This window comes from Pristiophorus japonicus, unplaced genomic scaffold (genome assembly GCF_044704955.1).
Source record: "Pristiophorus japonicus isolate sPriJap1 unplaced genomic scaffold, sPriJap1.hap1 HAP1_SCAFFOLD_56, whole genome shotgun sequence".
Classification (NCBI taxonomy): Eukaryota; Metazoa; Chordata; class Chondrichthyes; family Pristiophoridae; genus Pristiophorus; species Pristiophorus japonicus.
The window spans coordinates 2,169,997-2,189,067 of record NW_027254467.1 but is presented as its reverse complement, the minus strand read 5'-3'; the positions used below and the strand labels follow the sequence as shown (position 1 = coordinate 2,189,067).

The 19,071-nt window shown below is 46.5% G+C and overlaps 2 protein-coding genes across 2 annotated transcripts; one reads left to right on the top strand and one right to left on the bottom strand.

Moving 5' to 3' along the window:
• Positions 1-333: 333 nt before the first annotated feature.
• On the top strand, positions 334-1,666 carry LOC139254516 (zinc finger protein 271-like). Its single transcript, XM_070873738.1, has one exon. The coding sequence runs from the start codon at positions 474-476 to the stop codon at positions 1,593-1,595; it is 1,122 nt and encodes a 373-aa protein (XP_070729839.1). The 5' UTR covers positions 334-473; the 3' UTR covers positions 1,596-1,666.
• Positions 1,667-13,787: 12,121 nt separating this feature from the next.
• On the bottom strand, positions 13,788-14,302 carry LOC139254520 (gastrula zinc finger protein XlCGF17.1-like). Its single transcript, XM_070873740.1, has 2 exons — positions 14,257-14,302; positions 13,788-14,125 (listed from the first exon to the last, which is right to left on the bottom strand). The coding sequence occupies exons 1-2, from the start codon at positions 14,300-14,302 to the stop codon at positions 13,788-13,790; spliced, it is 384 nt and encodes a 127-aa protein (XP_070729841.1).
• Positions 14,303-19,071: the final 4,769 nt, after the last annotated feature.

Here is a 19,071-nt window from a genome sequence, read left to right as displayed (position 1 = left end):
TTCAGCACAGCAGGAGGGACAATGTGTGGGACAGGGATTTACAGCTTTGGAAGAACAAGAAAGGAAAGAATGTTCCATGGAAACTAGATGTGTCTATCCTGAATGTCTGTCTTATACTGACAGCGATGAGTTTTATTATCTCCTTTTACAGAATATTAGAAGGGGAGATTTTCAGACAGGAAACGCAAACCAAACATCATGTCAAGATCTGACGGAGTCAGTCGATTCATCAGGACCTGAATATCATCGGTCTTTGAAAGTGGAAGGAGAAATGTTTGTCTGTTCTGTTTGTGGGAAAAGATTTCAAACATCAGTGTGTCTGGAAAAGCACCGAGTGAGAATGTTCCAGTGCACTGCCTGTGGAAAGAGCTTTAACCAATTGCACAGCATGAAAAAACATCGCACCATTCACAGCACGGAGAAATTGTAAACGTGTTGTGTGCGTGTGCGAGGCATCAACCCATCGTCCAACCATGGAGAGTCACAAGGATACCCGCACCAAGGAGAAACCGTGGAAATGTGGTGACTGTGGGAAGCTGTTCAGATCACCGTCTAAGCTGAAATTTCATCGCCGCAGTCACACTGGGGAGAGGCCATTCACCTGCTCCGAGTGTGGGAAGGGATTCACTCAGTCATCTGACCTGATGACACACCAGCGAGTTCACACTGGAGAGAGGCCGTTCACCTGCTCCGAGTGTGGGAAAGGATTCACTACGTCATCCAGCCTGCTGATACACCAGCGAGTTCACACTGGGGAGAGGCCATTCACCTGCCCTGAGTGTGGGAAGGGTTTCACTTGTTCATCCAACCTGCTGAAACACCAGCGAGTTAACACTGGGGAGAGGCCATTCATCTGCACTGAGTGTTGGAAGGGATTTAGTCAGTCATCCACTCTGCTGAAACGCCAGCGAGTTCACACTGGGGAGAGGCCATTCACCTGCTCCGTGTGTGGGAAGGGATTCAATGTGTCACACGACCTTGGAAATCACCAGCGAGTTCACACTGGGGAGAGTCCGTTCACCTGCTCTGAGTGTGGGAAGGGTTTCACTTCTTCATCCAACCTGCTGAAAAACCAGCGAGTTCACACTGGGGAGAGGCCATTCATTTGCACTGAGTGTGGAAACGGATTCACTCAGTCATCTGACCTGCTGAAACATCAGCGAGTTCACACTGGGGAGAGGCGATTCACGTGCTCTGAGTGTGGGAAGGGATTTACTCAGTCATCCGACCTGCTGACACACCAGCGAGTTCACACTGGGGAGAGGCCATTCACCTGCCCTGAGTGTGGGAAAGGATTCAATGTGTCACATGACCTTGTAAATCACCAGCGAGTTCACACTGGGGAGAGGCCGTTCACCTGCTCTGAGTGTGGGAAGCGATTCACTTGTTCATACAACCTGCTGAAACACCAGCGAGTTCACACTGGGGAGAGGCCGTTCACCTGCTCCGTGTGTGGGAAGGGATTGACTTGTTCATCCGACCTGCTGAGACACCAGCGAGTTCACACTGGGGAGAGGCCATTCACGTGCTCTGAGTGTGGGAAGGGATTTACTCAGTCATCCACCCTGCTGACACACCAGCGAGTTCACAAGTGACTGCAGGGGTTGGAATCTGCTGTTACTACTGCTGTTAATCACATCCCGACTGAACCTTGTTCATTCTGACAGTTGGTGTTTGATTCTGCTGATGTTAATAACCCTATAACTGGGCTGGACTTTAATATTCTGGATATATTGCTAATTGTGTTCTCGGGGCTGCAGTGTCCATTTAAGCAACGCTGTGTGTTATCTTTCCCCTTAATTCAGCAACTCTCATCAGAAAGTTAGTTTGCAATAAAATTATGAACTTTTACTTTAATCCTAAATTGATCTTTCGTACAAAATCTGCAATAGTGTGAGAAATTTTCTGCTGAATAAAATGTCCAATTAGAAAGAGCTGGCTGACAATTCTTACTGACTTGCACATTACACAAAGTGGCTCCTCCATTATCCACCAGACAGAAGGGGAATTGGAATTAGTGGGGAATCCGTGTCCCCAAATGTTGCCCCTCCCATCTGGTGCAGCAATTCCCTCGGCATGGGAATAGAGACAAGTCCAGACCAAAACTGTATGCAGTACTCCAGGTGTGATCTTACCAACGCCCTGTACAGTTGCAGCAGGACTTCCCTACTTTTATACTCCAGCCCCCTTGCAATAAAGGCCAGTATTCCATTTGCCTTCCTGATTATTACTGTACTTGCATGCTAACTTTTTGAGTTTCATGTACAAGAACCCCTAGATCCTTCTGTACATAGAAACATAGAAAATAGGTGCAGGAGTAGGCCATTCGGCCCTTCGTGCCTGCACCACCATAAGATCATTGCTGATCATTCACCTCAATACACCTTTCCTGCTTTCTCTCCATACCCCTTGATGCCTTTCGCTATAAGGGCCGTCTCTAACTCCCCCTTGAATATATCCAATGAACTGGCATCAACAACTCTCTGCGGTCGGGAATTCCACAGGTTAACAACTCTGAATGAAGAAGTTACTCCTCATCTCAGTCCTAAATGGCTTACCCCTTATCCTTAGACTGTGTCTCCTGGTTCTGGACTTCCCCAACATCAGGAACATTCTTCCTGCATCTAACCTGTCCTGTCCCGTCAGAATCTTAGACGTTTCTATGAGATCCCCTTTCATCCTTCCAAACTTCATTGTATAAAGGCCCAGTTGATCCAGTCTCTCCTTATGTGTCAATCCTGCCATCCCGGGAATCAATCTGGTGAACCTTCGCTGCACTCCCTCAATAGCAAGAACGTCCTTCCTCAGGTTAGGAGAACAAAACTGAACACAATATTCTAGGTGAGGCCACACCAAGGCCCTGTACAACTACAGTAAGAGCTCCCTGCTCCTATACTCAAAAGCCCGAGCTATGAAGGCCAACATACCATTTTAATTCTTAACCGCCTGCTGTACCTGCATGCCAACTTTCAATGAGTGATGTACCATGACACCCAGGTCTCGTTGCACCTCCCTTTTTCCTAATCTGCCGCCATTCAGATAATATTCTGCCTTCGTGTTTTTGCCCCAAAGTGGATAACCTCACATTTATCCACAATTTACTGCATCTGCCATGCATTTGCCCACTCAGCTACTTTGTCCAAGTCACCCTTCAGCCTCTTAGCATCCTCCTCACAACTCAAACCGCCATCCAGTTTAATGTCATCTGAAACCTTGGAGATACTTTACTCAATTGAGATAATCACTAGCACTGGTGGGGTAGTGCTGGACAGGCTATGGGACTTAAGGTAGACAAGTCCCATGTTCCTGATGAAATGCATCCCAGGGTATTAAAAGAGATGGCGGAAGTTATAGCTGATGCATTCGTTATAATCTACAAAAATTCTCTGCACTCTGAGGAGGGACCAGAGAATTGGAAAGCAGCTAATGTAACACCTATGTTTAAAAAAGGGGGCAGACAAAAGGCGGGTAACAATAGGCCGGTTAGTTTAACATCTGGAATGGAGAAAATGCTTGAAGCTATCATTAAGGAAGAAATAGCGGGACATCTAGATAGGAATAGTGCAATCAAGCAGAAGCAGCATGGATTCATGAAGGCGAAATCATCTTTAACTAATTTACTGGAAATCTTTGAGGATATCACGAGCATGGTGGATAGAGGCGTACCGACGGATGTGGTGTATTTAGATTTCCAAAAGGCAGTTGATAAGGTACCACACAAAAGTTTACTGCAGAAGATAAAGGTACGCAGAGTCAGAGGAAATGTATTAGCATGGATAGAAAATTGGCTCGCTAACAGAAAGCAGAGTTGGGATAAATGGATCCTTTTCGGGTTGGAAATCAGTGGTTAGTGGTCTGCCACAGGGAACGGTACTGGGATCACAACTGTTTACAATATACATAGATGACCTGGAAGAGGGGACAGAGTGTAGTGTTACAAAATTTGCAGATGACACTAAGATTAGTGGGAAAGCGGGTTGTGTAGAGGACACAGAAAGGCGTCAAAGAGATTTAGATAGGCATACAAATTGGCCAGAAATAGCAGAGAACCCGGGGACTGGGAGAAATTTAGAACTCAGCAGAGGAGGACAAAGGGTTTGATTAGGGCAGGGAAAATGGAGTGCGAGAAGAAGCTTGCAGGGAACATTAAGACGGATTGCAAAAGTTTCAATAGATATGTAAAGAGAAAAAGGTTAGTAAAGACAAACGTAGGTCCCCTGCAGTCAGAATCAGGGGAATTCATAACGGGGAACAAAGAAATGGCGGACCTATTGAACAAGTACTTTGGTTCGGTATTCACGAAGGAGGACACAAACAACCTTCCGGATATAAAAGGGTTCGGAGGGTCTAGTAAGGAGGAGGAACTGAGGGAAATCCTTATTAGTCGGGAAATTGTGTTGGGGAAATTGATGGGATTGAAGGCCGATAAATCCCCAGGGCCTGATGGAATGCATCCCAGAGTACTTAAGGATGTGGCCTTGGAAATAGTGGATGCATTGACAGTCATTTTCCAACATTCCATTGACTCTGGATCAGTTCCTATGGAGTGGAGGGTAGCCAATGTAACCCCACTTTTTAAAAAAGGAGGGAGAGAGAAAACAGGGAATTACAGACCGGTCAGCCTGACATCGGTAGTGGGTAAAATGATGGAATAAATTATTAAGGATGTCATCGCAGTGCATTTGGAAAGAGGTAATATGATAGGTCCAAGTCAGCATGGATTTGTGACAGGGAAATCATGCTTGAAAAATCTTCTGGAATTTTTTGAGGATGTTTCCAGTAGAGTGGACAAGGGAGAACCAGTTGATGTGGTATATTTGCACTTTCAGAAGGCTTTCGACAAGGTCCCACACAAGATATTAATGTGCAAAGTTAAAGCACATGGGATTGGGGGTAGTGTGCTGACATGGATTGAGAACTGGTTGTCAGACAGGAAGCAAAGAGTAGGAGTAAATGGGGACTTTTCAGAATGGCAGGCGGCAGTGACTAGTGGGGTACCACAAGGTTCTGTGCTGGTGCCTCAGCTGTTTACACTGTACATTAATGATTTAGACGAGGGGATTAAAAGTAGTATCTCCAAATTTGCGGATGACACTAAGTTGGGTGACAGTGTGAGCTGCAAGGAGGATTCTATGAGGCTGCAGAGCGACTTGGATAGGTTAGGTGAGTGGGCAAATGCATGGCAGATGAAGTATAATGTGGATAAATGTGAGGTTATCCACTTTGGTGGTAAAAACAGAGAGACAGACTATTATTTGAATGGTGACAGATTAGGAAAAGGGCAGGTGCAAAGAGACCTGGGTGTCATGGTACATCAGTCATTGAAGGTTGGCATGCAGGTACAGCAGGCGGTTAAGAAAGCAAATGGCATGTTGGCCTTCATAGCGAGGGGATTTGAGTACAAGGGCAGGGAGATGTTGCTACAATTGTACAGGGCCTTGGTGAGGCCACACCTGGAGTATTGTGTACAGTTTTGGTCGCCTAACCTGAGGAAGGACAATCTTGCTATTGAGGGAGTGCAGCGAAGGTTCACCAGACTGATTCCCGGGATGGCGGGACTGACCTATCAAGAAAGACTGGATCAACTGGGCTTGTATTCACTGGAGTTCAGAAGAATGAGAGGGGACCTCATAGAAACGTTTAAAATTATGACGGTGTTAGACAGGTTAGATGCAGGAAGAATGTTCCCAATGTTGAGGAAGTCCAGAACCAGGGGACACAGTCTAAGGATAAGGGGGACGCCATTTAGGACCGAGATGACGAGGAATTTCTTCACCCAGAGAGTGGTGAACCTGTGGAATTCTCTACCACAGAAAGTTGTTGAGGCCAATTCACTAAATATATTCAAAAAGGAGTTAGATGAAGTCCTTACTACTAGGGGAATCAAGGGGTATGGTGAGAAAGCAGGAATGGGGTACTGAAGTTGCATGTTCAGCCATGAACTAATTGAATGGCGGTGCAGGCTAGAAGGGCCGACTGGCCTTCTCCTGCACCTATTTTCTATGTTTCTATGTCTATGTTTCTATGAATGGGCTAAGGTTTGGCAGATGGAATACAAAGTCGGAAAATATGAGGTCATCCACCTTGGAAAAAAAAAACAGTAAAATCGAATTTTATTTGAATGGGGAGAAATTACAACATGCTGCGGTGCATGGGACCTGGGGGTCCTTGTGCTTGAATCACAAAAAGTTAATTTGCTGGTGCATCAGGTAATCAGGAAGGCGAATGGAAGGTTGGCCTTCATTGCGAGAGGGATGGAGTACAAAAGCAGGGAGGTCCTGCGGCAACTGCACAGGCTATTGGTGAGGACGCAGCTGGAGTACTGCATGCAGTTTTGGTCACCTTACTAAATGAAGGATATACTAACTTTGGAGTGGGTACAGAGACGATTCATTCGGCTGATTCCGGAGATGAGGGGGTTACCTTATGATGATAGATTGAGTAGACTCATTGATGTTCAGAAGGATGAGGGGTGATCTCATGGAAGCATTTAAAACAATGAAAGGTAGACAAGATAGAGGCAGAGAGGTTGTTTCTGCTCGTCGGGGAGACTAGAACTAGGGGGCAAAGCCTCAAAATACGGGGGAGCCAATTTAAAACCGAGTTGAGAAGGAATTTCTTCTCCCAGAGGGTTGTGAATCTGTGGGAATTCTCTGCCCAGGAAAGCAGTTGAGGCTAGCTCATTGAATGTATTCACGTCACAGATAGATAGATTTTTAAAAATAAGGGAATTAAGGGTTATGGGGAGCCGGCGGGTAAGTGGAGCTGAGTCCACGGCCAGATCAGCCATGATTTTGTTGAATGGCGGAGCAGGCTCGAGGGGCTAGATGGTCTACACCTGTTCCATGTTCTTATGTTCTTATGTTTTTATTCCTTCATCCAAATTATTAATGTATATTGTAAATAGCTGGGATCCCAGCACTGAGCCCTGCGGCACACCACTAGTCACTGCCTGGCATTCTGAAAAGGACCCGTTTATCCCGACTCTCGGCTTCCTGTCTGCCAACCAGTTCTCTATCCACGTCAGTGCATAACCACCAATACCATGTGCTTTAATTTTGCATACCAATCTCTTGTGTGGGACCTTGTCAAAAGCCTTTTGAAAGTCCTAATACACCACATCCACTGGTTCTCCCTTGTCCACTCTACTCGTTACATCCTTAATAAATTCTAAAAGATTTGTCAAGCATGATTTCTCTTTCATAAATCCATGTTGATTTGGACCGATCCTGTCACTGCTTTCCAAATGCACTGTTATTTCATCTTTAATAATTGATTCCAACATTTTCCCCACTACTGATGTCAGCATAACTGGTCTATAAGTACCCGTTTTCACTCTCCCTCCATTTTATAAAAGTGGTGTTACATTAGCTACCCTCCAGCACATAGGAAATGATCCAGAGTCGATAGACTGTTGGAAAATTATCCCCAATGCATCCACTATTTCTAGGCCACTTCCTTAAGTACTCTGGGATGCAGACTATCAGGCCCCGGGGATTTACCGGCCTTCAATCCCATCAACTTCCCGAACGCAATTTCCCGCCTAATAAGGATATCCTTCAGTGCCTCCTCACTAGACCCTCGGTCCCCTTGTCCTTCCGGAAGGTTTTTTGTGTCTTCCTTCGTGAAGACAGAACCAAAGTATTTGTTCAACTGGTCTACCATTTCTTTGTTCCCCGTTATAAATTCACCTGAATGTGACTGCAAGGGACCTACGTTTGTCTTCACTAATCTTTGCATTTTCACATATGTATAGAAGCTTTTGCAGTCAGTTTTTATGTTCCCGGCCAGCTTCCTCTCATTTTCCCCCTCCTAATCAAACCCTTTGTCCTCCTCTGCTGAATTCTAAATTTCTCCCAGTGCTCAGAATTGCTGCTTTTTCTGGCCAATTTATACGCCTCTTCCTTGGATTTAACACTATCCCTAATTTACCTTGTTAGCCACGGTTGAGCCACCTTCCCCGTTTTATCTTTACTTCAGACAGCGATGTACAATTGTTGAAGTTCAGCCATGTGATCTTTAAAAGTTTGCCATTGCCTATCCACCGTCAACCCTTTAAGTATCATCTGCCAGTCTAAATTCCTTAAGTTCAGGACCCTCGTCTCTGAATTAATTGTATCACTCTCCATCTTAATGAAGAATTCTACCATATTATGTTCAATCTTCCCCAAGGGGCCTCGCACAACAAGATTGCTAATTAGTCCTTTCTCATTACACATCATCCAGTCTAGGATGACCAGCCCTCTACTTGGTTCCTCGACATATTGGTCTAGAAAACCATCCCTAATACATTCCAGGAAATCCTCCTCCACCGTATTGCTACTAGTTTCGTTAGCCCAATCGATATGTAGATTAAAGTCACCTCTGATAACTGCTGTATGTTTATTGCATGCATCCATAATCTCTTGTTTGATGCTGTCTGCAACCTCACTGCTACTTTTTGGTGGTCTGTACACAACTCCCATTAATGTTTTCTGCCCTTTGGTATTCCGCAGCTCCCCCCATACAGAATTCACATCATCCAAGCTAATGTCCTTCCTTATATTGCGTTAATTTCCTCTTTAACCAGCAATGCTACCCCACCTTCTTTTCCTTTCTGTCTATCCTTCTTGAATGTTGAAGACCCTTGGATGTTGAGTTCCCAGCCTTGGTCACCCTAGAGCCATGTCTCTGTGATGCCAATTATATCATATTCATTAATTGCTGCCTGTGCAGTTAATTCGTCCCTTATTCCGAATACTCCTCGCATTGAGCCACAGAGCCTTCAGGCTTGTCTTTTTAAGACACTTTGCCCCTTTAGAATTTTGTTGTAATATGGCCCTTTTTGATTTTTGCCTTGGGTTTCTCTGCCCTCCACTTTTACGTTTCTTATTTCTATCTTTTGTTTCTGCCCCCATTCTACTTCCCTCTGTCTCCCTGCATAGGTTCTCATCCCCCTGCCATATTAGTTTAACATCTCCCAACAGCACTCGCAAACACTCCCCTAGGACGTTGGTTCCAACCCTGCCCTGGTGCAGACCGTCCTGTTTGTACTGGTCCCACCTCCCCCAGAACCGGTTCCAATGTCCCAGGAATTTGAATCCCTCCCTTCTGCACCACTCTTCAAGCCACGTATTCATCTGAGCTATCCTGCTCTGACTAACACGTGGCACTGGCAGCCATCCTGAGATTACTACCTTTGAGGTCCTACTTTTTAAATTTAACTTCTAGCTCCAAAGATTCAGCTTGTAGGACCTCATCCCATTTTTTTCCTATATCGTTGGTACCTATATGCACCACGACAACTGGCTGTTCACCCCCCATCCCCCTCCAAAATGTCCTGCAGCCGCTCTGAGACATCTTTGACCGTTGCACCAGGGAGGCAACATACCATCCTGGAGTCTCGATTGCGGCCGCAGAAACATCTATCTATTCCCCTTACAATAGAATCCCCTACCACTATAGCTCGACCATTCTCAAGAGTAACAAGTGTTTCATTCTCTTCAAATGAGGGAACTATTCAGGCAGAGAATTACAGGTTTATTAACCTCATGCCAGGTACAGGTAGCTTTATTTTTACCATCACTTACACCAATCATCACACACTCCAGGTGTATATCAGGAGATTGTGTGTGATGGTGAGGCGATCAGTGCAGAGACCAGTGTGTGGCTGCTCATTATCCTCAGTGTGATTGAATCCCGTTACCCACTGAATACTGTGGACAGACATGGTCACCTTGGTAACGGAATGGTCTGTGTGACATCACTTTCTAAACAAGACAATGGGTTATCAATAAATGGTAATGATATTAAACTATCTGCAATTACGTTCTGAATTTAAGGATATAAAATGGTGAAAAATAACTGGTGAAGATAATCATTTATTTTTGCAGAATGCACTTGCAAACATTAAGAATGATGTACTTTGTACACCCACACACCCCACATATATAGAGTGAGGTGTGTGATTCTTTTTCCCCGTTGTTCCTCTCAACCAGATGAGAGTTACTGAACCCGGCGGAAATTAGGACCCTGCGGCATCCCATCCGGCGGTGCTGTGAGGTCCCGGTTCCAGGCTCTGTCTGACCCAATCAGTCGGCCAGGCAAAGCTCAATGGAAAACAGTGCAGGAAAAACAATCCTTAGCATTAAAATCTGTGAGCAGTTGGCACAGGACACAGTGTGAATTAGTAACCTTTAACACACAGAGTGCCACTAATAGTGTAAAGTGAATTGCTCCCCTTCAGTCCTGTCCCTCAATCACAGTCCACCTCTGGGAGATTGTTAATAGATTCACCTCATCCTCTCAACACAAATATTAACCACAAAATACCAGATCAATTGGACATTGCCCACAGCTGCTGCTAGCTATTAACAAGAATAAACCTGCTTCAAAGTAAAAAAAAACAAATGATTGCATCCTCTCACACATGCAAATACATATCTTTACGATTATCAATATTTATCTTTTCCTCTATCTATTATCTGTCTCTCTATCTTACAGACGCAAGGTCTGGTTCAATATTAGCTGAGACAGGTTCTATTGTAATATAAAGTGAGAAATGCAATCGTGTCAAGTAAACGGGTTAGGGGCTCGTGTCATATAAACAGAGCCAGGGTCTAGTGCAGTAATAACTGATACAGGGCCCAGAGTGATGTAAACAGATACAGGATCTAGTGTAATACAGAGAAAGAGTGTGGTGCAATATTAACAGAGAGAGGGTCTCGTGTAATAAAATAGAGAGAGGGTCTCGTGTAATATAAACAGAGATAGTGTCTTGTGTAATATAAACAGAGACAGGGCCTAGTGTAATATAAACAGAGGCATGGTCTAGTGTAATATAAAAAGGGACAGGGTCTAGTGTAATATAAACCGAGACAGGGCCGAGTGTAATATAAACAGAGGCAGGGTCTAGTGTAATATAAACAGAGACAGGTTCTGGTGTAAAATAAACAGAGACAGGTTTGAGTGTAATTATAAACAGAGACAGAGCCTAGTGTAATATAAACAGAGACAGGTCCTAATGTAATATAAACAGAGACAGGGTCTAGTGTAATATAAACAGAGACAGGGCCTAGTGTAATATAAACAGAGACAGGGCCCAGTGTAATATAAACAGACACAGGGTCTCGTGTGATATAAACACAGACAGGGCCTAGTATAATATAAACAGACACAAGGTCTAGCGTAATATAAACACAGACAGGGTCCAGTGTAATATAAACAGACACAGGGTGTAGTGTAATATGAACAGAGACATGATGTAGTTACTGAATCACGGAGTCGAAGAATGATACATTTCAGATCGTGTACATCCAGCCGACTGGTGCCAGTGCCAGCACTCATGTGAAAGATCTAACCAATTATCCCACTCCACCTGCTCCTTCCCAATATCCCAATCAGTCCCACTCCACCTGGTGCTTCCCAATATCCTAATCAATCCTATTCCCCCGGCTCCTTCCCAATATCCCAATTAGTCCCATTCCCTCTTCTCTTTCCCAATATCCCTGCATTTGTTCCAATTCAAGTATTTACTCAATTCCCTTTAGAACCTTATTACTGCATCTGCTCCTGGCATCCTTTCAGGCCGTGTATTCCAGATCATAACAGCTCACTGCGTACTTTCTTTCCTCATTTCGCCTCTGATTCTTTCGCTAGTTAAAACTTTGTCCTCTGGTTACACACCCTTCATCTCTGGAAACTAGTTAAGAACATAAAAGCATAAGAACTGGAAGCAGGGGTAAGCCATACAGCACTTGGAGCCTGCTCTGTCACTCGATAAGATCATGGCTAATCATCGACCTCAATTCTACTTTCAGGCCTGTTCCCCATAGTCCCGTGATTTCCCTCGAGTCCATAAATCTATCTAGCTTAGCCTTAGTTACACTCAATGACTCAGCATCCACAGTCCTTTTAGGTAGACAATTCCCAAGATTCACAACCCTCTGAGTGAAGACATTCCTCCTCAACTTAGTCTGAAAAGGCATACCCCTTATCGTGACACTATGCCCCCTATTTCTGGATTCTCCAGCCAGGGGAAGCAACCTCTCAGCATCTACCCTATCAATCCCCCTCAGAATCTTATATTTTTCAATGAGATCCCCTCTCATTCTTCTAAACTCCAGAGAGTATAATCTACTCAATCTCTCCTCAGAGAACAACACTCTCATCCCAGGGATCAATCTCGTGAACCTTCATTGGACCACCTCTGTGGTCTCATCAAAGCCCTGTACAATTGTAGTAAGACTTTCTCACTGTTGTCATCCAAACCCCTTGCAATAAAGGCCAACATGCCATTCACCTTCCTAATTGCTTGCTGTACCTGCATGCCAACTGTGTGTTTCCTGTACGAGGATACCCAAGCCTCTCGGAACACCCAACATTTAACATTTTCTCACAACTTAAAACATTCTGTTTTTCTGTCCTTCCTACTAAAGTGAATAACCTCATAGTTCCCCACATGATGCTCCATCTGACATCTTATTGCCCACTTTCTTAACCGGACCATATCCCTTTGCAGATGCTTTGTGTTCTCCTCACAGCTTACTGTCCCACCCATCCCCGATACTGCTCCCGATACCCAGCACCTCTCGATACTGCTCCAGATACCTGTCATCTCTTGAACCACTGCATCAAGATTGGGAACAAATGACTGGGCTGAGGCCTGTCTTTGATTAAACAAATGAGGACCACTATGTCACCATCTGCAGCAGCAAGTCAACAATGCTTCTGCGACTGCACCTTCTAAACCCACAATCTCCACCGTGTAGAAGGATAAGGAGAGCAGGTCCATGGAAAGACCAGCACATCCAAGTTCCTCTCCAAGTCTCAGACCATCCTGACCTCAGCACATAGACTTCAGCATGGTTCAAGAAGGCAGCGGCTCACCACCACCTTCTAAAGGGGCAATTAATGTTGGCAATAAATGCCGAGCTGGCTCGCCCACATTCCGAGAATGAATGAAGAAGTAAAGAATTATCTCACAGTGAGAAAGGAGCTGCAGAACTGCCGACACCGTCAGCTTAAGGAGGCCTTTCCCTTTAGAGATCGTATTGCCCATTGAGTTGGACTGATGTTAAAGTAACAATGCTGCTTTGCCCCGTGACAATAACAGATTATCAGAATATTTCCCAAAATTTGAAATCGAATGTCAGATTTGGACATTTTGTAGATTCAGCTTTTAAAAATCTGTGGTAACTCTGTACTAAATGGATTCCACCCAGTTCTATGTTCTATGTTCTATGTTCTAGTTCGTAACAAGTCCTCAATCAGCTTGGCTTGTCATTGAGATATCAAGGACGAGGCACACGGTGTTTAAAAGAAAGCTGATTGATTTATTTCACATTTGTACAGAGTATCAAACTATAGCCCAGTTATAGGCAGAAACAAATCCCAACTTCCAGAATTAACATAGTTCTGCCTTGGGTGTAATTAACAGCAGAATCCAACCCCTGCAGTCAGTTGTGAACTTGTTGGTGTATCAGGAGGTCGGATGAAACAGTGAATCCCTATCCACACACGGAGCAAGGGAACGGTCTCTCCTTCATATGAACTCGTTTGTTGTGTACCAGCAGGTGGGATGACTGAGTGAATCTCTTCCCACATTTTGTGCAAGTGAACGGCCTCTCCCAAGTGTGAACTCGCTGGTGTGTCTGGAGGTTGGATAACTGAGTGAATCTCTTCCCACAGACAGAGCAGCTGAACGGCCTCTCTTTAGTGTGAACTCGCTGGTGTTTCAGAAGGGTGGATGACAAAGCGAATCCCTTCCCTCATTCAGAGCAAGGGAACGACCTCTCCTCAGTGTGAACTCATTTGTGTGTCAGCAGGTTGGATAACCGAGTGAATCCCTTCTCACACACAGAGCAACTGAACGGCGTCTCCTCAATGTGATCTCGCTTGTTGTGTGCCAACATGCCAGATGACTGAGTGAATCCCTTCCCAGAGACAGAGCAGGTGAACGGCCTCTCCCCAGTATGAACTCGCTGGTGATTCAGCAGGGAAGCTGACTGAGCGGATCGCTTCCCACATATGGAGTAGGTGAATGGCCTCTCCCCAGTGTGAACTCGCTGGTAATTCAGCAGGGAAGCTGCCTGAGTGAATCCCTTCCCACAAACGGAGCAGGTGAACGGCCTCACCCCAGTGTGAACTAGTTTTTGTGTCAGCAGGTTGGATAACAGAGCAAATCCCTTCGCACACACAGAGCAGCTGAATGGCCACTCTCCACAATGTGAAATCGTCGAAGAGTTTCCATCTGGGACGGGTAATTGAATCGCTTACCACAGTCCTCACATTTCCACGGTTTCTCCATGGTGTGGGTGTCCATGTGTTTGTCCAGGTTGGATGATCAGTTGAAGCCTCATCCACACACAGAACACATGTATGGTATCTCTCCGCTGTGCAATGTTTTTTCAGGCTGTGTAACTGGTTAAAGCTCTTTCCACAGTCAGTGCACTGGAACACTCTCACTCGGGTGTGTGTGTCTCGGTGCTTTTCCAGTCACACTGATGTTTGAAATCGTTTCCCACAGACAGAACAAACAAACATTTCTCATTCCACTTTCCAGATCCGATGATGTTCAGACCCTGATGACTCGAGTGACTCTGTCAGATCTTGATGTGATGTTTGGTTTGAGTTTCCCGTCTGTAAATCCTCCCCTTCTAATACCCTGCAAAAGGAGTTTACAAAAGTCATCACTGTAAGTACAGGATAAAAATTCACAACAGACATTTCTAGTTTGTTCACACGCCCGGGATCATTTAACCCACTCTGTTAATTACTTTCAGCTACTGAACATAACGTGTGCCCCACAGCATCTCTCTCACCTTCAATGTGCGAATAGAGCATCACGCCTCCAAATTTGGTTTTCAATTTACTCAGCAAATGTATTGAACAGAAGATGAACAAGTAAACAGATCATGGCCTAATGTAACAGCTCTAAATTCAAAGGAGAAAGTCTGTTATCTAACTCCTCGAGTGGACAAAATAAATATCCAAAATGCAAGAGTCCCTCGAATCCTTTGTTAAAACATTTCAAATCTTGCCCGGTTCCTTCCTTATTACAGAATTATTCCTCCCTGTGGGAGTCGATATTGGTCAAAAACTACCAATTATAAATTTGTAACTTGCAGTTTCAAGCTGACCAGATCCTTCTCTCAGAGAATCTCCAAAGAGATTATTTGAGTTAAACACAGCTCTCCTCTCCTTTAAATCCAGGATTAGAGTTACCGGGAATTTGAATACTTGACCACATAAATTTAAAAGGGCATGTCAGTGAATGATTCATCTCTCCAGCCTTTAACCGATGAAACTTGTAATACCGAGCCCGAAATTCCACTTACGTGCACTGGATTCCAAACCTGGGACTGTACATGGTGATTCTAATCCTGGGACTGTACATGGGGATTCTATCCCTGGGACTGTAGATGGGGATTCAGTCCCTGGGACTGTACATGGGGATTCCATTCCTGGGACTGTACATGGGTATTCATACCCTGGAACTGTACATGGGGATTCTATCCCTGGGACTGTCCATGGGGATTCTAACCCTGGGACTGTGCATGGTGATTCTATCCTTGGGACTGTACATGGGGATTCTATCCCCGAGACTGTACATGGGGATTCTAACTCTGGGACTGTACATGGGGATTGTATCCCTGGGACTGTTCATGGGGATTCTATCCCTGGGACTGTACATGGGGATTCTATCCCTGGGACTGTACATGGGGATTCTATCCCTGGGACTGTACATGGGGATTCTAACCCTGGGATTGTAAATGGGGATTCGAACCCTGGGAATATACGTGCAGATTTTAACCCTAGGACTGTTGAACGGGGCCCAGCTCTGCGGCTGGCTCTTCTGTTAGAATTGTGTGTGATGTAAACCGTAAGCTGGGCACTTACCAACACCTTCAGGAGAGATGGTGAGAAATACGATGTGTGGAGAGTGGGGATAAAACAAATGAGGCGATGATTTCACTCCCGGACACTGGGACCCGGTTGGGAACAGACTGCAGCCACGCCCACTCTGTAACAAGATGGCTGCGCATGCGCTGTTACGTCATGAAGCTAGCAGGCCGCACTTTGAAACTTCCCACCTTCCTGCACAAAGATGGCGGTTAATCTGGGCCTGTTACCGCGAGAAAAAGCCCGTCTCTGCAAACGCGGGTGTTTCGGGTAATTACTCGGGGCTTCCGGCCTACACCAGATGCTTATGTAGCCTCCCCGCCCAGTTACCGATCGATGGCTTATCTGTGCCCCGCTGATTCTCACCCGGTGCAGAATCCGGCTCCGGCCTGAGCTCGGCTCAGCATGCGTGTGTCTCCAGTGCTCACTCTGCGCATGCTCAGCTCACAATGCCGGGGAGATTGACGGGAGCTCCGGACCAATAGGAAGAGCTGGGGAGCGGGACTGGAGAACCGGGTGGACGGTTGGTACTCCAATCAATCGGAGTGTGAGAGGGGCGAGGCTTGCGGTCCCCCAGTGGGCGGGGCTGAGCCCGGATCTCCCTCACTGAGCATGCGTGGCTAGAGCAGCCGGATGTTGGTGGAACAAACGCTTCGGGTAGGCGCTCGGAGATGGTGGCCGCGGGGGAGGAGATGGACCCGCGGGTGGGCCGGCGAGCATCATAAACACCCAGTGTAGGTCTTAGGCGCAGAATAAGAGTCCGCAGGCTCCGTGGTTGTCCCGCGGTGACAGGCCCGTTTCAGCGGGGTCTCTGGCCGCCATCTTCTGCAGGGCGTGGTCACGGCGCATGCGCGGCCGCCTTGGCCAGGTACAATGAATGGGCGGGGCTTCAGGGTCCCAGTGCCCGCGAGACACAGTAACCTGGGCAACAGGCGGATCATCACCTCACAGCAGTAACCTCGACAATAGGTGCAGGAATAGACCATTCGGCCCTTCGAGCCTGCACCACCATTCAATAAGATCATGGCTGATCATTCACCTCAGTATCCCTTTCCTGCTTTCCCTCCATACCCCTTGAATCCTTTAGCCGCAAGGGCCATATCTAACTCCCCCTTGAATATATCCAATGAACTGGCCTCAACAACACTCTGCGGCAGGGAATTCCACAGGTTAACAACTATGAGTGAAGAAGTTTCTCCTCATCTCAGTCCTAAATGGCCTACTCCTTATCCTTAGACTGTGTCCCCTGGTTCTGGACTTCCCCCAACATCGGGCACACACTTCCTGCATATAACCTGTCCAATCCCGTCAGAATTTTATCTGTTTCTATGAGATCCCCTCATCCTTCTAAACTCCAGTGTATAAAGGCCCAATCGATCCAGTCTCTCCTCATTTGTCAGTCCTGCCATCCCGGGAATCAGTCTGGTGAACCTTCGCTGCACTCCCTCAATAGCAAGCACGTCCTTCCTCAGATTAGGAGACCAAAACTGAACACAATATTTCAGGTGAGGCCTCAGCAAGGTCCTGTACAACTGCAGTAAGACCTCACTGCTCCTATACTCAAATCCCCTCGCTATGAAGGCCAACTTGCCATTTGCTTTCTTCACTGCCTGCTGTACCTGCATGCCAAACTTCAATGACTGATGTACCATGACACCCAGGTCTCGTTGCACCTCCCCTTTTCCGAATCTGTCAGATAATCTGCCTTCCTGTTTTTACCACCAAAGTGGATAACCTCACATTTATCGACATTATACTGCAAGTGCCAGGCATTTGCCCACTCACCTAACCGGTCCAACTCACCCTGCAGCCTCTTAGCGTCTCCTTCATAGCTCAAACTGCCACCCAGCTTAGTGTCATCTGCAAACTTGGAAATATTACATTGAATTCCTTTGTTTAAATCATTAATGTATATTGTAAATAGCTGGGGTCCCAGCGCTACCCCACCAGTCACTGCCTGCCATTCTGAAAATGACCCGTTTATTCCTACTCTTTGCTTCCTGTTTGCCAACAAGTTCTCTATCCACGTCAGTACATTACCCCCAATACCATGTGCTTTAATTTTGCACATTAATCTCTTAAGTGGCACCTTCTCAAAAACCCTTTGAAAGTCCAAATACATCACATCCACTGGATCCCCCTTGTCCACTCCACTAGTTACATCCTCAAAAAATTCTAAAAGATTTGACAGGGTTGGGTGGAGGGATAGAGGGGAAGAGGATACAGGAAGATAATAGAGGGGGAGGTGTTACAGGGGAAGGGGAAGGGTTACAGGGGAAGGGGGATAGAGTGGGAATAATTACAGGGGGAGGGATTGCAGTGGGAGGGTGATAGAGGAGGCGGGGTTACAGCGGAAGCGGCGTTACAGCGGAAGCGGTAACAGAGGTTGAGGGCTTACAGGCGGAGGGGATAGACGGGGAGCGGTTACAGTGAAAGGGGGATAGAGGGGAAAGGGTTAGGAGGAGGGGGATAGAGGGGAAGGGTTTACAGGGGAGGGGGAAAGAGGGGACTGGTTTACGGGGAGGGGGATAGAGGGGAAGGGGTTACGGGGGGAGGGGGATAGAGGGGAAGGGTTTACGGGGGGAGGGGATAGAGAGGAAGGGGTTACAGGGGAGGTGATAGAGGGGAAGGGGTTACAGGGGGAGGGGGTAGAGGGGAAGAGGTTACGGGGACTGGGTTAGAGGGGAAGGGTTTATGGGGAGAGGGATGGAGGGGGATAGAGGGGAAGGGGTTAAAGGGGAGGGTGATAGAGGGGACGGGTTTATGCGGAGAGGAATAGAGGAGAAGTGCTGACAGCGGGAGCGAGATAGAGGGCCACGGTTACAGGGGAGGGGATAGAGGGGGCGGGGTTACACGGGGCGGGGATAGAAGGGGAGGGGTTACAGAGGGAGCGATTACAGGGGGAGGATAGAGGAGACGAGGTTACAGGGAGAGGGGGTGGGGTTGCAGGGGGAGTGATATAGAGGGGGAGGGAGATAGAGTGGGAGGGGTTAGAGAGGCAGTTCCCCCCCCCTCTCCAGCCCAGTATTGCATGGAGCTGACCGACCTGGGGAGGCCTCACAGATTCACCCCTGGGCTGTGCTTGGTTATGGGGAGAAGGCTGCAATTAGCAGAGAACGGTTGCGCCGAAAAGCCTGTTTCTGTGAAATGTTACAGGAGGGCGCGTAAATGGAGCTGAGTATGCGCGCT